This window comes from Pleurodeles waltl, chromosome 5 (assembly GCF_031143425.1).
Source record: "Pleurodeles waltl isolate 20211129_DDA chromosome 5, aPleWal1.hap1.20221129, whole genome shotgun sequence".
Taxonomy (NCBI): Eukaryota; Metazoa; Chordata; class Amphibia; order Caudata; family Salamandridae; genus Pleurodeles; species Pleurodeles waltl.
This window is the reverse complement of record NC_090444.1, coordinates 981426044-981444728: the sequence shown is the minus strand read 5'-3', so window position 1 is coordinate 981444728 and position 18685 is coordinate 981426044. Positions and strand designations below refer to the sequence as shown.

At 41.6% G+C, this 18685-nt stretch overlaps 1 protein-coding gene across 1 annotated transcript in view; it reads left to right on the top strand.

The window, feature by feature from the left end:
• Nucleotides 1-18685, top strand: part of IGF2R (insulin like growth factor 2 receptor) — a 1086527-nt gene that overhangs the window by 62095 nt on the left and 1005747 nt on the right. Inside the window, exons 2-3 of the mRNA XM_069235138.1 lie at nucleotides 5022-5167; nucleotides 16083-16204. Coding sequence (XP_069091239.1) covers nucleotides 5022-5167; nucleotides 16083-16204 — 268 coding nt within the window. The remainder of the gene's footprint in view (nucleotides 1-5021; nucleotides 5168-16082; nucleotides 16205-18685) is intronic.

The window sequence follows — 18685 nt, the reverse complement described above, 5'->3', positions numbered from 1 at the left end:
TAATGGTATAAAGAGAGTTGACATCCAACGTCAACAACAAGAAATCATCTTCCCATACGATACCCTCCAATTTACCGAGAAAATCCTTTGTGTCACGGACATACGAAGGTAAATTCACAACAAATTCTCTCAGAAAATGATCCACATATTTGGAAACATTTTCAAGTGCACTGACGCAGGAGGATACAATAGGACGTCCCGGAGGATTGGTTTCATTTTTGTGGATTTTAGGGAGGATATACAAAACAGGCAATTTGGGGAAATCTCTCTTCAAAAAACAATACTCCTCCCATACCAATAAACCTTTGTCTTTCCATTCCATCAATAACTGCCAAATTCCAGTAACACTGTTGATATATGCCTCTTTGGTGGTAACCTTATAGAAATGTGTATTATTTAATTGACGCATAGCCTCCTCAATATACTTTTGTTTGTCCATGAGTACTATATTACCGCCTTTATCGGCGGGACAAACAACTGTGTCCTTATCATCAACCAATTTCGTAATAAGAGATCTCTGTGCTTGTGTAAAATTCTGATTGCATCTAGGTTTCAACCAAGTTTTATGACGAAATTTGATTAGATCTTTCACCACCATATCATAAAATGTATCGATGTTATCATGATTCATGGTAGGAAAGAATGTAGACTTAGGTTTAAAGCCAGTTGGAACCGATAAATCATAGGTAATATTTAGTTCGTCAAGAATTTGATAAACATTATTGGTTACATTAGGATCTGAATCATTTCTTTCTAATTCATACAGTGTTATTAGGGATTCTACATCACTAATACTCAACACATCCTGATGTTCAGATGTCTGGGAACTAATATCCCCTCCCTCAGATGGATTCTTTGATTTAAACCATTTTTTCAATTTCAATTTTCTGATGAATTTGTAGAAATCAATCCTTGTCTCAGCATAATTAAAGCGTTCAGTAGGGCAAAATGAAAGACCTAAACATAATGTCAATTTATCACTTTCGGACAGAGCAAAATTGGATAAATTAACAATTGTTTTATTCACCATATTGCTATCCATTATATCTGTAGATTGGAGCTTCTTGTTATTTTTCCCACTTGCCCCATTGTGTAGTCTGTTCTTGTTATGGTTTCTGAGTCTTTCTCTCCTCTTCTTGGTCCGCCCCGTCTTCCTCTTCGGCCCGATGTCCTTCCCTTGCAGTTTAGGTTCTGTCCTTGTTGGTTCTTGGAAATTTGCCTGCCATGACGCAGCAGGCGATACTCGTCTAAAAAAGTGGCTGGTTTGTTGGTAATTTCCTCAATAGATTTCTCACTTTCTGTGGAGCTAGGAGTATCAGATTACCTTGTACTTTCCACATCGCTTTCAGAAACAGACTGTCCTTCCTGTAATGGGTAATTCATTGGGGATGACTTGTATAAGTGATCAACTTTCCTACTGAAAGTTAGAATTCTTCCACTCTCATAGTCACCTATATCTCTATGTAGCTTCTGTTGTTTTTTAGACTTGATATCATCCTCATATTTTTTTAAATCTCAGATTCATAGCTTCCACAAACTTGGATATTAAATCCTTTTCAGGTCTTAACTCAAGTTCATCTCTCATTTTCTTGATATCCTCTAGCAGAACTCTCCGATCATGCCAGGCATATTTAATTAGAATTTCAAGCATGTGTTTAGAGCTGAGGGCAGAGTTGGCTGCCCATTCCTTCAACATCTCCGGATTAGGAGTCTCATAAGAAGGAGTAATAAAAATTTGTTAACCCCTGGGAACCATTTGTTGATCCACATAGTTTTGTAATGATGTGGCTTCCCACCATTTAGCTAGTTCAGCTTTGCACATTTTCTCTAATTTATAAAGTAAAGACTTTAGGTCATTGGTACTTTCTTGGCCATGACAATAAGGAGTCTTCTTAATGACATCTGTAGAAAACAGTGCCTGTGCCGCCAACCGTGTCTCATTTTCAATCTCATCATTCATTCTCCCAAAAAATATTTTTATACAAAAACAAAAAAAGAAGACAAAAAAAGGGGAAGTTTTTCACATGTAACCTGAAACCCCCAGGAAAAATTCCTAGTTCCCCTTGCCAGATATATAATACAATAAATGCTGCCCCAGCTATACTGGATTCATTGAAGTATAACTTATAAGAAAATGCTGTGAAAAGATTGTTTTTCTCTTCTTATTGTATTTTCTTTGTTCACTCCAAAAAGAAGAGAAAATAAGGAAAAAAAATATGTCAATACAATATATTCAAAATACGAATCCCGCTCTCGTTGCTTTTAGCACCAGATGGTAACCAATTCGCCAGTAAATGGACCGGTAGCACACAAAGAATAAATCGCCCGTCTTAGATACTCCCATACCAGTCACATTAACACATGACTCGATGTTAAGACAGACGTGGAAAAAGAAGAATCAACTTATTTAGTATTTGCCAAGTCCTCGTGGAGCGCTCCAATCCTAGAATTATCTTGAAAAATCGATACTTATCGGTTCAAACCATCAAGGTGTAACAACACGTTGGTCAAGGAAAAGAAAAAAGAACAACAGCAGTTTGTGCGGGGCGAGATAAATATCAGAAAAGTATCTAAACGATAATAGTACGAAACAACAATTGTACAAAACTGTCAGATGTCTCCGATCTGGTTCCCAACAAAAGAGTTTGTAACATCCAGCTTACCGCCACTGTGTAGTTTTGAATGCCGCTTCCGGAGCTGTAACTCTGAAACGACCGCTGACGCACAGCGAAGAAGCAGGTGAAAGTTCACCCAATTAGAAACAGCAGTTCTCGGAGCTGAAAGACAGAGCCGTTCCGAATGGAAAGTTGGCTTCGCCACCGTGTAGTTTCGGATGCCGCGTCCGGGGCTGCAACTCTGAAAGGACAGCTGACTCACAGCGAGGAAGCAGGTGAAAGTTCACCCAATTAGAAACAACAATTCACGGAGCTGAAAGACAGAGCCGTTCCGAATGAAAAATTGGCTTCTGGCATGTACAAAAGAAAATGCAAGCTCGTAAAATTGAAGGTAGGCTTTTCCACAGTATCGTACTTCCAAAATAATGATCAAAACCGGTAATTCAAAAAAATTAACTCAAAGAAATCCCTCGCTCCTAAGAGCGTTAGTAAGGGGCAGCAATTATGTTATAAATGGCCGGCTGCAGCGATCCAAATCATATAAATTCGAAATGCTCGAGATAAGATCTCAATCAGCCCAAAGGGGTGGTGCGAGAACCGGTACGAGCAAGCCGGTAATTAATTAAACAAAGAGAAAAATATATATGATACTCGCACACTCCGGTTTCAGGAACAAGAAAAATCAGTTTAATCTACACACAACGCGTTTCGACTGACACAGCAGCCTTGGTCACGTGATATATATCACCAATAAATTACCCTTTAAATACCCTGTTGACATAAACCTAGAAATAAGACAATTGACGTGCAACAAATAAAACCACACAATTCTTTGCAAATATTATCATAATAGTACTATTAGTGCTCAGATTAGTTCACGCCCCTAAGTGTTGCTAGATATAATTTAGATATGATTATTTAAATTTCAAATCATTTCCCCCAATATTATTAATAAAATCATACTTTCAGTTTTTTATGAAAATTCGCTATTAAATTTAAAAGGGAAACAACCACATTAAATAACAGTGCTCTATCTGTTAAAATTCATATTTCTTTCTTCTAGACCGCAATGTCTGTAAAAATATTATCATTTTAAAAAATAGAGAATTAACCAGATAGTAAAACATATACACTGCAAATATATCATCATAAGCTTATTCAGGGCTAAAAACGATCTACATTACTAATTTTAATGTTCTTATCTAAAAATCAGGAAAGTTGATGACCCAATAATAACGTGAAAATTGTGAAGAATGAAAAGAAGAAAACAAGTAGAATTTGGTAGTTCTTCATCCGACCCAGAGTATCTAGAAGGGATATCCAAAGTAAATAAATAGTTAAATCACTTAAATCACGTTTCTTTGATTTCCATAATTTGCGACTCATGCGGTATTTTGGTGCCTCATTGACTTTTCTGTTATTGCATTCAATTGTGTTGCACAAATGACGCACACATAAAACCAGCCAGGACGATTCACTTTGTTGATGGCTCTCAGCTGTTTAAGATAAATGAGTAACAATGATTTTGTTGTGAATAATTAATGGTAAAAGTATCTTAATTCCGAAATTATGAGATTGGATGGGAAGCAGAGTTGAGTGTCTCTATCAGTCCCCTTATGTTCACTCTATTAGATGTGTAGTCATTTTTCTTTCCACATCTTCCCCATCCATAGATTACACAACGTCCTGGAAAAAGCAAACTTCTAGAGAATGCATCAATAAGTAAACTAAGCTTAAGGACATGAATATAGGGCCCGCAAGATTTTTTACAGTTTTTGCTGTAGCGTGAAAGGTGGCCGAACTACACCATACGGTTTTTGGTGACTGGTTACTTGTTAGTGTTTGTAGGTGAAAAGATGAACTGAACGCAAGTCAATTTTCGTTGAAATGTGTGTAAACATGTTCGCCATATTGCAATGGAGTATCAGTGCAGATGTAGTGCAAGCAGTGAGTGGACTCATGTTGTGTTTTTCAGTACTTAATCATTACATTTCTGTTGAATAACAGTTGTAAATATAATAATTATTTGTGTTTTAGTTTCTTAAATTACAACTCACTCATTTTTAATGAAAAGTAATTTGTATAATTAGGTGACATTTTATTTTGAATTAATATTCTTTAAGTGAGTTATTAACTGGCACAAGTGCAGTTATCTTGCAGGCACTAGGGTCATGATTTGAATGGTGCAGCAGGAGCAGTGGCACCAGGCCAAAAAGTTGTCCAAGTCTCTAAACACCGGATATTGCTATATTTGACTACTAAACAGGCAGTCACACGTGTAGTTACCTTGTAGGCATTAGTCATAATTTGAATGGTCTCACCTTTTCTTTTTGGTGTTGGTCGTCTTGATGTTGTAAGTCTTTCAATTAATACTTAGTTGTGCTTTTTCTTTTAACTTTTCCTTAGATACACGTGGGATGCTGTAGACCAGGAGACTCAGACTCATTATAAAATAAACCTGTGTGGTAACATAGCTACTCCAGATTGTGGGTCGATTCAGACAAGCGCAGTTTGTGCGCATGACGTGGCGAAAAATACATTCCAGTCTGTTGGTGAGTACAACACCCATCTGAGTCTTTGAAAAAACGTTGTTAATAATTCAATTCATACATGGTTTAAATTCAGAACCCTTTTGAGTTGGATTCCTTGAATCATTTCTGCCTCCGTATCGATTTAGGTGCACAGATCGAAGCATTGCCAGTAACAAAATGTTAATTCACAGAACCTATGTTAGGGGAACTGAACAAATAAATGTGCAACTATTCACTTGCTGAAATTGTCATAGCTTTTGCATATTTTCAGATTTAGAATTGGAGATGCTTTTGTGGGAAGGCCTACCTGTGCAAGTGGTTGAACACCAATAATACAAAAAGAATCTGTAATATATTGTATACACGGTAGGCCTTTGCTCAGCTAGCGCCCCTGGCAAATGCACATTATGCGCACTTTATGACCCTTTGTGCTGAGCTGATGGCAACAGGGGGTGTTGGGCAAGGGTAGTTGTGAGGGAGATGAAAGGGAATCCTAAGGTGACTAAGGGAAGTTTATAGATACACAGAAAAGCCTAAAGATAATGAACAGGCACTGGCAGTCGGTAAATGAACAATTTTGTGTGTATGTATGTGTGTGTGTATATATATATATATATATATATATATATATATATATATATATATATATATATACACACAGACACACACCACACACCACACACACACGTTCATTGCGTCCCTATGAACCAAGGGGCCCTGGGCCAGCTCGCCCAAGCCTAAGTAAAGATGGCCCCTGATTGTATTGCGTTGTATACAGCTCATAATACGTGGTGTTGATGGCAGTCACTGGGCGATTTGCACATGGTTCAAAGACCTGTTTAACAATGGTGGTACAGGTAGTCATTGCCGTATTGTAGGTACGTAACCACTTCGAAGCCTACTTCCATGTACTCCTTTCAGGAGCAGGAGTATTTTTTTTTTTTTTCCAGGATAGGAATTTTAAAGGAGGACCCTGTAGTATGGGGGAAAGATGTCTCCCTGAGTTAAGTGCTCTTTGTTGACGTGTGGCATACCAGTGTCACAAAGAAAGAAACTACATAAAATGCATCACAATGGGGCTAACCAATCACACAACGAGCCCCTTGATAACAATCTTGACTGAGAGCACCAAGCCCTCTTTTCTTGTGGAAGTCAGTCAAAAGAGTAATCCAAAAAGAACCATAATAATCCCTAAAGAGTCAAAAAGGCAGAGAGGAAGTTCTTGCATAAGTCCTTAACGAATGGATAAGAAACCGTAGAAGAACAGGAGGATTCATATGCAGATCCCAAACCAGGCGCCGCTGAGAGTCGATCAGCCGTAAGCTGTGGTATTGTTGAAGTTGAGGCGACTGCAAAAAAGAACAGGGAGGGTTGGATGAGGAGGGATAATACTCTCCTCTGTGTCTTTAATAAAATCTAGCCTTTCTGACACCAAGGCTAGTAAAATCTCAATTTTATTACAAGACAGAAGGCTCATATTATGCTTGTTTAAAGCAATGAAATAAGTTTGTAAAGGATGATTGACAGGTTTACAATAGAAGGTTCTAAACGTACTAAAGTTTGACCAATCTGCAGATCTGAGGATATCATGTAAACTAGCCCCAGCCCAAAAAGCACTAGAAGTCGTAGCTCCTCTAACGGAATGGGTGCCATAAGAGGAGTTAGGAACCCCAGCCAAAGACATCAGCCACTTCACCCAACGAGGCAAGGTGGGGGTTGAAACAGGTTTGTGGTGCTTCTGGAAGGAAATAAGTAACTGAGATGAGGAAGAAACCCTGAGATCTGCAGTTCGTGAAACTTAAGTTTTTAAGCAATTACCTACACACAGTTTAGGTTGGGAGGGGAAAAAAGGATAAAGGACAGAAGACAAATTGGTCTTGGTACGTGTGAAGACATCAAAATACACACCTAAAGCGGAAAAATGAAAGGAGGAAACATCTAGGGCCAGATGTAGGAAAGGAATTGCAACTCGCAAACGGCAAAAACTGCCGTTTGCGAGTTGCAAATCACATTTTCCTATGCAGAAATGCATTCTGCGAGTCGGACCGACTCGCAAAATGCATTTCAGAATCGCAAATAGGAAGGGGTGTTCCCTTCCTATTTGCGATTCCTAGTGGTATGCAATACCATTTGCGACCGCATATGCGGTCGCAAATGGTGTTGCAGTTACCATCCACTTCAAGTAGATGGTAACCCACTCGCAAATTGGAAGGGGTCCCCATGGGACCCCTTCCAGTTTGTGACTGGACCCAAAAACATTTTTTCAGGGCAGGGAGTGGTCCAAGGGACCACTCCCTGCCCTGAAAAAATACCGAAACTAAAGGTTTCGGTTTTCTTTTTAAGTGCAGCTCGTTTTCCTTTAAGGAAAACGGGCTACACTTAAAAAAAAAAAACTGCTTTATTTAAAGCAGTCACGAACACGGAGGTCTGCTGACTACAGCAGGCCTCCATGTTTGCGAGTGCCCATAGTCGGTATGGGGCCGCAATTTGCGACCCACCTCATGAATATTCATGAGGTGGGTCATTGCGACCCCATACCGACTTGCAGACGGTGTCTGAGACACCGTTCTGCATAACATTTTGCGACTTGCAAACAGCGAGTCGCAATGACTCGCTATTTGCAAGTCGCAAAATTTTATTTTGCTACATCTGGCCCCTAATGCCTTAACATCTGAAACACATTTGAGAGGTACTAGACAGAGGAGCATGGTCAATTTAGCAGACAAATGTTTCAGTATAGGTCAGCATTATCGGGCCATGAGATAAGAAGACGAAGGCCGGAGTTCACATCCCACATGGTATAGTATTTGGGAGCTGGAGGCTTAGAAAAATTTACTCCTTTTTAAAAGACTGCAAACCAAGAGGTGTTCTCCCACTGGTCTACCGTCCACCCTGACGTGTTCCGAAGAGATTGCAGATCTATAGGTATTGACAGTACAGTACGCCTTACCTTGAGAAGCCAGGGAAGATAGGAAATTTACCACTAAGGTAACATCTGCTGAAACAGGATTGGAATTCCTGTCCACACACCAGCTACACCATACTGACCAAGCAGAGCGGTATGCTCTTGAAGTACCCCGAGCCCAGAATTGTTGGATGAATTGGACAGCTTCCTCGACATTTCTGGGGTTCTCCAGGAAGCCCCGAAATCCGCCAGGCTATGAGATACAGGGATCCTTGTAATATGAGATTGTGGGGAAGACCCTGAGGGTTCAAGAGAAGATCGGGGAAGGGAGGAATCAGGACTGGAAGATCTGATGAGAGTTCTAAGAGGGTCGGATATCAAGGTTGAGACTGCCAGAATAGAGTGATGAGAACTAGAGAAGAACTTTGTCTGCGGGCGTGAGCGAGGACTCGAGCAATAAATAGGAAGGGGGGAAAGGTGTACAGGAGAGAAGGAGGCCAAACTTGTAGGAAAGCATTAGTAGCCAAGGCTAAATTATCTGGTCTCCAACTGAAGAAAGTTGGGAGTTGAGAATTGAGCCTTGAGGCAAAAACGTCTATGGACATAGTTGGGAAGAAAGGAGTTTGAACATGGAAGGGTGAAGATGCCAATCGCTTGAATCTTGGGAATGTCTTGAAAACCAATCGGCCACTAAGTTCAGATTGCCCGGGAGGTATACTCCCCTGACTGAAATGTTTTTGAGGCAACAAAACTCCCAGAGACTCTTGGTCAAGAGAGCCAAAGGTTTGGATCTTGTTCTGCCCAGGCGATTTATGTACGTTACAGTCAATAGGTTGTCCATTCTGAGAAGAATGGAGCACTTTACTGTGTCTTTTGTAAAGGAATCTGCAAGCATCTCTAAACAGTTTATGTGCAGTGACAACTCCTGAACAGACCATGGACCCCCAGTCGAGAGTGGACTACATCTTGCGCCCCAACCTGTCACTTGCATCTGACTCTAAGACAAGATCTGAGGCAGCAAAGAAAATTGTTCTCCTGTTCCAGGTGTCTAAATGACTCCTCCACCATGCAAGTTCTTCCCTGGACTCTGAATCTAGGATAACCTTATCCAAATAGGTGAGACCTTTCTGAAGGTGACGGATTTTCAACCTCTGGAGGGCTCTGTAATGAAGGGGCCCTGGAAAAATGGCTTGAATGGAGGAAGAAAGAAGGCCTACGAGACGAGCTAGAGCTCTGAGGGAAGAATAAGGGAGAGAAGGCATGACGAATCTCCTTCTTTATCAAGGAAACCTTGTGTTGTGGAAGCTGAAGAAGAGACTCTGTAGTGTTGACTAAGAACCGAAGGAACTCGAGACACTGGGAAGGGAATTAAAGTGGACTTTTGAAGATTTATGGGGAAGCCGGCCGAGACAGAAGGTCTTCTCAAAGGTTTAGTTGTGTCACAAGGGAAGATTTGTCCTGAGCCATGATGAGGAAGTCGTCGAGATAAACAATTAACCTTATCCCTTGAGCTCTGAGGAAGGTCACCACTGGTTTGAGGATCTTGGTGAAACACCAAGGGGCAGATGAAAGACCGAAGGGAAGAGTTTTGAACTGAAAGAATCTTCCCACTGAAATTGAAGAAACTTCCTGAAAGAAGGATGGACAAGTACTGAAAGATAGGCGCCCTGAAGATCTATGCGGACCAACCAGTCATTGTGAAGGAGGAGATCCCTGAGATGGATGATAGTTTCCATCTTGAAATGATAAACAACAAAATTGTTGAACTCTTTTAGATTTATGACCGGGCAATGTTTTTTGTTATTCTTTTGAACTAAAAAGATGTTGCTGAGAAAACTGGAAGGGTTGAAAACCAATTCCTCGATAGCTTGCTTTGACACTAAGGATTGAACTTCGTTGTGAACGAGGCGAAACTGATTGAGAGGTAAACGGAGAGGACGAGGAATAAAGGACTGATGAGGAGTTTGGTAGAGGTCTATGCAATAACCTTGAACAGTCTGAATTATCCAAGGATCGGAGGTTATAGAAAGCCAATCGTTTAAACATAAAGCTAGTCTGCCGGAGGAAGGCCAGAACTGAAAGTTCTTACCTGCAAGTTGCTCTTCTTTGGTTCTGTATCCCCTGTTGTGGAACCAACGGTGATGGAACTGGGGTTTGTACTCCTGGTAGACATTGAGCAGATTGCCTTGGGAGTAGCAGCTTCTGTTGAGGGATTGCCCTCTTGCTGAGAAGCGGCCAGCAAAATGACTCCTTCCTTTACCGGCCCTTCCAAAAACCTGATTGGAAAAAAGTCTCTTCATAGAGGAATGGGCTTTGTCCAAGGAGTTGAAAGTAGAGACTTATTTGCCCATCTCTTTAATAAGAGTCCCCACAAAGGAGGCCATCAGCATTGGGGCCTTCCTCCTTGGAGGCTAATGAGCTGAGTTTTGGATCGATCCTAAGAAGAAGGCTCTCACGTTGCTCTTGCGAAATGTAAGCATTGGCATTACCCAGCATACAGATTGCCTGTTGAGCCCAGTTAGAAAGCATCTCCGGATCAATATGTGAACCTTCCATTTTCGCTTCTTCAGCCAGATCAAAGATTCTGGTGAGGGGTCCAACAAGGTCCAAAAGTCTATCTTGACAAGTTGACCTGGCACGATCAACCCCTTTTTTGGGATCTTTCCCAAATTTGGTGAAAAAGAGCAACATATTAGGGTCAATGGCTGTGGTATCGGCCACCTAAAAAGGAAGGGAGGGCCTAGGGCATTCGGACTTCAGCTTGCTTCTGGATGAATTATCAAGAGCATGTCTAAAATAAAATGAGACATAATCCGAAACGTGGTCGGAGGGAAATCATTCTGAGGAATTGGGATGGTGAGCAGATGTGGGGTCAAACATGGGGTCACCATCTGGATCGACCAGATCTTCGTGCAGTAAGTGTGGGGAACTATCAGAAGGAGAAATATTACGCCTCTTCTACGGACGCACATCATATAAGTCATCACTGTCCATGTCCTGTAAATGTAAAATATTAAGGGGGGAGGAAGGGAGCCCCGAAGAATTCGCCTCTCTGGTTGGAGGCCCAAACTTGGAAGAAACGCCTTTGGAAAGCTCATGAGGATGAGCTACACGTTTACTTCCTCTCAAAGGAGGATTAACCTTAGGTTTCTGAAGCATCTTTGAAATGGAGGCTTCTAGGTTTTTTGATATATCCAACATAGAAGCTGAAGCAGCGTGTTGGACTGAATCCATGATAAAGGATTTCAAATTGTCCTTAATGGACTGAGTCTTGTCATCCTTTGACATAATGAGGAGCAAAAGCTAGAAATTAATTGGAAAAAGAGGGGAGAAAAATATTTAAATGCCAAATAACAGGCAAGAACCTGTCAAATGAGAAACTATCATAAAAAGGGTTAAAATCTGAGGCTGGGAGAGAGGGGGCGTGTCTGCCTCTACAGTGGCTGGCCGGGGCTGTGTTATGGGCGTGGAAGGCAAGATGAGGAAGGAGATTCCCAGAAAGCCCTCACCGGCCGGCAGAAGGCGCATGCAAATCTCCCGTTGCGCTGAAGTAAGACGTGGGAACCGCTTCTGAGGAGAATAGGAGCGGGGAATACAAGGTGAAAATACCTCATGCGACGAAGAACAAAGGTTTAACATCGTTCTAAACGGGCCGCACGCACAAGAGAGCGCATAAAGCAGGACGCGCGAACGCGCACACAGGAATAGCAGAGCGTGATAATAAGCGCAATAAGTATGAATAAATATAATCACAGTGAAACCTAAAAATATATAGTAAACATATAATGACATACATAATAAAACTCAAATAACTAGAAAATATGTAGGAAACGTGAGCAGGCTTGGTGCTCTCAGTCAAGATTGTTATCAAGGGGCTTGTTGTGTGATTGGTTAGCCCCATTGAGATGCATTTTTTTGTAGTTTCTTTCCCAGGGATTCTGGGGTTTGTAGTTCTTGGCTGCTGTTCAATAAAGTAAGAAAAGTAAAGCATAATATGAGCCTCCTGTCTTGTAATAAAATCTGATTGTTATTTATTGGCCTCAGAAACAAAGGTATTTATAACTATATAAATAATAAGTTAACATTATTTAGCCAGGATATAAGAGAAGACGTGGAGAAACAAATCTTCCTCACTGGCAAACAGAAGAGGTTTAAATACGGGAATGCACAAGAGTATAACATTTTTTGGTATGCAGATTTTCCACCTGATAAATTTCCATAAGCACACATTTTATGCATGTGCGTGTCCCTGGAAACTGCGATTGCTGTATTTTTTAGGTGTTTACTTGTACAATAAAGTCAGAAATTGCTCCAACCATGTGAAAATTCTTAAGGTAGAAAATGTCTGACTTTTCAATACCTAACTCTATATGCCTGTATGTTACAGACTAGGCACTTGCACTGTAAATAAGCTTCAAAGAGAAACTGAATTATAGCAGCCTGATTTAATCAGGCTTTCAGCGATACTATTTCTTTTGCTTTTACATAGGTTATTTATTTGTATATAAGTATAAAAGTGCTTTGGCAACTGCGTTTTTTATTACATTATTTTTCTGCCATCACTTAATTCAGGTTACTCAGTGGTAACTATAGATTTTACTTCAATAGAATTCCAAATCAATCTCCCACTAATAGCCTGTACACATTTCAATTAGTACATATATAATTCATTAGGGCAGCTTTTAGTGAGAAAGATCCTGCAATGTTTTAAGAAATAAGTGTCATATTTCATAAATCCTTTCCCTCCAAGTTTGTCAGAAAATGCAGTTTATTCAGGTTTGCTGACAGTTGGGTACATGTGGATTCTCTGGGCTATACGCACATCGCTGCAGTTATTTTCTCCTCCAATAAAATAATGAAACTGTTTCACAATTTTCTTGGCTCAATACATGGTGTAAATTGTTCTCATTACTCAAGGTTTTAGTTTAGTAAACTGTTCCCATTCTGTTAACGGTTCCAGTATCCCTTTATGATCAAGAATTGACACACAGTCTAGCTCTGTGGTTGGGTCTTACGGTGGCTAAGCGTGACATCGCTAGAGCATGGAAGGAGCTCCCCTACTGGAGACCAGGAGGGTGGGGCTAGACAGGTGCATGGGCATGGAATGCTTAATATACATTGCCAGGGGGTGCCAGAAGAAATTCTATAAAATATGAGAATGCTGGGCTACATACAAAGGCATCCATCTGGAGCCATGTCCACAACTCCCAGACCGTTTGGAAGTCGAGGGTGACATATATCCACTGTAGGGAAATCTTGAGATTTGGGAGAGGGGTTCGGGTGAACTTTAGAAGTGTGACTTGTTTTCTTTGCCTTATTTTTTTTCTCTGACCTTTTTATATTTTTTCCTCAAGCCCTCTTTGGATCTGGGCTCGGGGTGGTAGGAAGGGTAGTAGAAGTTTTTTGGCTTTTCTTCCTTTCAGGATTGTGGTGTTTTATGTTCCTTTTCTTTTTCTGTAGTATGGCTGACTTTGCTCATGATTGTATGTATCAAGTGGAAGATCTTGACCATTTTGTGGAACACCTCACACAAGATTTGTTTTTGCCTTCTATGGTTTACTTCCTCTCTTGTGATGGCAACTTCAATGAAGAACAGTAAAAATTGTTTGGAAAAAAATTCACACAGTTTCAAATTGTGCTTCTTGATTCTTCACTTGATAACATTTCCACCCTCTGCTGGATCTCTCTTGTGCATCATTTGTGAAATTAACCGTTCTTTGTGACAATCCCTCCCCCTTTATCTCACACTTGCAGGTTCCTCCTTTCTCCCTTTATGATTGTTGTTTCTGTCTTTACGCTCCTTCTTTCCCCTTTGTGTGTTCCTCCCTCTCTTCCTCTCAAGAAATGACTGATCAGGAAAAATGAGTGCCACCGACGGCCAGAGGCTCAAATTTAGTCTAGTGAGTTCCATTCACTCTTTCATGTTGGGCATCCCAGAAATGTGTCCTTTTTATCCTCCGTAATCTTTAGTGTTCCTATTGAAGCCCATTTTAACACGTAGCGGCTCATTAGGAATGGGAGGTGTTTAGGTTGTACTGCACTATTATAGCCTTAGAACCCGCTTTAGCGGGCTCTACCGGCTATTAAAGGGGTGCTCCCGCGTTTGAGGGCCTTTAACAAGGGAGCGGGCCTTCAATAGCCAGTAGAGCCCGCTACGGCGGGTTCGAAGGCTATTAGAACATTCTGCCACTCAGGGCAGAATGTTATATGAAAATCCCCTTGGGCTCCGTGAGGCTTTGTTCACAGCTGTTGCTGTGAACAAAGCGAACATTGGAATGTTGGTGCTGCGATCTTTTACCGGCCAGTAAAAGCCCAAAGCACTCCATTGTTTTCAATGGAGCTGCCAACGTTCCAATGTTCTAATATAGCCTTAGAACCCGCCGTAGCGGGCTCTACCGGCTATTAAAGGCCCGCTCCCCGCGTTAAATGCCCGACGCGAAAACGAGGGCATTTAACAAGGGAGAGAGACTTTAATAGCCGATAGAGCCCGCTACGGCGGGTTCTAAGGCTATTAGAACATTCTGCCACTCAGGGCAGAATGTTCTAATTAAAAAAAAAAAAAAATGTTCACGGAGCCCGAGGGGATTAAAATCCCCTCGGGCTCCGTGAGGCTTTGTTCACAGCTGTTGCTGTGAACAAAGCGAACATTAGAATGTTGGCGCTGCAGGCTTTTACCGGCCTGTAAAAGCCCGCAGCACTCCATTGTTTTCAATGGAGCTACCAACATTCCAATGTTCTAATACTAAATAAACCTTCACTTAAGGGGTTATAAACAGACAGAACTTCAAATACCAAACAACCTTGCTGCAGCTCAAACTGCAATACTTTTTGATTAGATTTGGAATCAAATGTAAAATTGGAATTGTATGCAATTTTCACATTTGACCTCAAAATACATCCAAGCCCATATCAAGTTCTCTTGATGATGAAGCATACTTTGAAGAGGGCGTTACATAGACCACAGTAAGAATGTAACGGTCCCTTGAATGTTATTCAGCCTTTTTTAGCAATTAAACCTCATACTAATCTTCGAGTCAGACAAGTAAAGGTTGAGGCAAATAGTTTCTCCTGATTTGCCCTGTCATAAACTTCCTATCTGTAAATGATGCAAGCCTCTGTTCAAATAGAACTGCCTGCGATGATATGAGCAAATGGAGATTTCTGAAAAAACACCTAGGTCATCTGACATGATATAGGATCATATTCTGCTAAGCTAATTCGAAATGGATTACATTTTCCATGAATTCTCACAGATATCTTTAAAAACGTGCTTAGTTTGCCATCCCGGGAGCTTTAAATCTTGTATGTCATAGGCATAGAAATGAAGAATCCCCTCTTATCACATACACAGAACGTTCTAGTGGATCATACAGTTCTGCCAAACCAGAGATTTTAGTACAAGTGGCTTGAATACTACGTAGAAAGGGTTATTTTATCTCAGTTCTGTCTTTGGCAACAGAGAGGCTGTGGCATTTTTTTTCAAATGGTGACTCCCTGTTGCCTGTACACCTTCTCGTCTCTCACTAAATAGCAAACTGTGCGCTGGGTTTTGTCCACAATAATGCCAGTCCTGGTTGTTTGAGTTGGCATAGCCATACCTTGATAGAGTACCAGGAATGAGAGATTGCTAAGTTATTCAGCACCTCATTTGTATTCACACTTATCCCTACGTATTAGAGCCATGGTTAAGAACAGAAGGTGAGCTGGATGACCCGATTGCAAGCATGTTGCACATTTTGGCTGGTGAACTGTCAAGCCTAGGTAGTCTATTGGTACACATGACTATTAATCTGGGATTCTTTTCAAAAGAGGCTAACATTTACAACAATTCTGTTTACAGTGCAGAGCCCTAGTTTTAAGTCCTGGATTTATTTAGTTTAAAAATTGAAATGTGTTTGTGGGCTGGCCATCAACTACACTCTCCTATATGTCCTGTTAGTGGCTACATCCAGCATGCTCTTATAAACAATTATTGTTTTACTACATTCACCTGTTAACAGGCAATTGTTGGCTGGTTCATTTGATTTGCAGGAGATGCAGCTTTGAAAACAAATTCCGAATTACTCTTGGTTTTCAACACCACTGTTGCTTGCCCAGCAGACATGCAGCATAGGATTCAAAGCAACATCAACTTCATTTGTGGAAAATCACTGGTCAGTATGAATCATTCTTGAAATTCATTTTTGTATGTTTTATCGTATGTTACACCCACCTAGTTTCATAAAAGAACAAACCTGATATTTGTGTGTCTCAGTAATTTGTATTTGCATGGTGGAATGATTCCTGAAGCGGTATTAAGAAATTTGCTCTTGGAGGAAAAAGTGTTTTAGGGTGAGAGAGAGGGTGTTGAGTCCCTGATTCTCCACCTCGTCAGACAATAAAGGTGCTATCCCTCATATTCATGCATACAGTGAATATGCATGAATCTGAGGGATTGGCACATTCTAAACCAAAGAAAGCTCATCATCAGCAGGTAGCAGTTCATTGACTGCTTTAAATAGAAGTCCAGTGCATTCTTACAGAATGCAAGAAATTAGCAAGCCTAACTCATGCTGTGATAGTCCCCAAAATGGGTATTTAGCGTGTTCTTTTTGGCTTTAAATGGAGAGGACACCAAATCTGGAAACACATTTGCATTTTCTGTGATTCTTTATGTACACATTTGCCAGATATGGATTCATTCAATTGAGTAACTATTAAATAAGAGAAACAACTGTAACTTAAAATGGTACATGCAGTGAGTAAAAAAGAGCTGGTAGTCTTTCTCTTTAAGGTGTTTTCTTTTTATTTTTTAGTATGAAGCATCTGGTTTTCCAAAAACAAAATCTTATGATCACCATCACCAATTCAGTTTTTTCGGTTCAGCTTTTCTGGATATATACACAATGCAACTTTGTGAATATCTCAGGCAAGCCCAAAATGACCAAATCTCAGATTGGTTTGGTAAATAAATTAGGATGAATGTTAAATCCCTTCTTTAGTTCAGTAGGTCATAGTGTCCCTGTAGACCTCTCCTTGTGGTTTAGTCAGAGCCATTTAAAGTGAGTTTCCATGGTAGCCCAGCAAAGTAGACTAGAGCCAACACCCTTGACAATGGATGGCACAATTTCAATGCTAAAATATCTTGTATTTTCCCTTCCCAGTATAGTGTCCAAGTATTGAGAGAAATGCAGCAAAAATCTAATAAATAGTGGCCATTGCTGGGAGTTGGAGAGAATAAGTATATGTTCTAATCACAGGAGTTCATAAAAGTCTATGCCCAGTTTTATATTCCTACATTGCAGCAGTTAGTAGATTGTGCAGGTCCAGTGAGTCTCTGTTAGAAACTGGGTTTCTGGTTGGCAGATGTATGCACCCTGTCCAAGCAGGAACCGCAATCCTAGTAGGGGTAAGTCAGATACACACCATAAATATACCTGTGCTCCCCTCTGGTAGCTTGGCACAGAGCAGGCAGGTTTAAGAGGCAATGTGTTAAGTTTCTGATGGATACAACTACCTGTGGATTCCTCACCTAATAAATTCTCCCAGTGCGCCAGCATTCAACGGAAATATTCTTCCCAGCTCTGCACGTCGACGAGGATGTCACAATTGCCCGACTCCCACGCAACGTCATCGAGGCAAAAAGAGGTCCTCGCCGGCGTGCTGATGTCAGTTCCCTTTTTTCCGTGCCATCGAAGTAATGTTTTTTTCTCCTGGCTCTTGGGGAGCTACTGTTTCTCGGAGGTGATACTTTGTAGAAAAATGCCTCCACCTCGGAAGTCTGGGTTCAAGCCTTGTAGGGAGTACGGGGGACGTATGTCGGTGATGGACCCGCATAATGACTGCCTATGGTGCTTGAGCTCCAAGCATGATGTAGAGGAGTGTGGTTCATGCCAAAAGATGAACCCGAAGGCGCTCAAGGAGTGTGAGGCCAAGCTGTTTTTGGCCAAATCAAATAAGGAGAAACATTGGCATCGGAGGTCGTCTTCAAAATCTTCAAGATCCCATAAGAGGCGGCGTCATCATGACTCCCGGCGTTGGCATGATTCCTGACGCCGTTCGGAGAAAGACCGATCCCGTTCGAGATCTCCATCTACTTGGCGTCGTACAATGTGGGAGGTCTGCCCGACAGTGACGCCTCAGCCACAAAGCCCTTGGGCTTCTCAGGCTCCATCGGTCTTTGAAGTGGTCGAGCCTCGCCAGAGCCCTCGCTTCTCGTCAGCGGTGCCTGATCTAGCGCCGACACCGCAGGGGTATCCAGCGCAGACGCCACAGGAGTATCCTGCATTCCCCGCTCCAGGTGCGGATCCGACGGCATTCTTGAATGCTATGTACAACATCTTCAGCTCCATGGCCCCTGGCGGTGCACTGGCTGGTCCCTTGGCTTTTGGTTTGGGCGTTCCGGCTCCATACAAGCCAACGCCATTCATGCCCTTCTGTCCAGTAGAGGGTGCTGGTCCGGTGCCAGTGCCTTTGGCGTCACCGAGGAGACCTTCGACGCTGGTAGCTTCTGCTGATCTGGTGGCGCCGTTGACTTCGCCACAACTCCAGTCGACGCCGGCGAAGAGGGCTTATCTTTCCATGGCGCCGATGGATCTGGTGTTGGGCAAATCCAAAGATCTGCGTCAGCTGAGGTTGTCGACGTCTGGCAATTC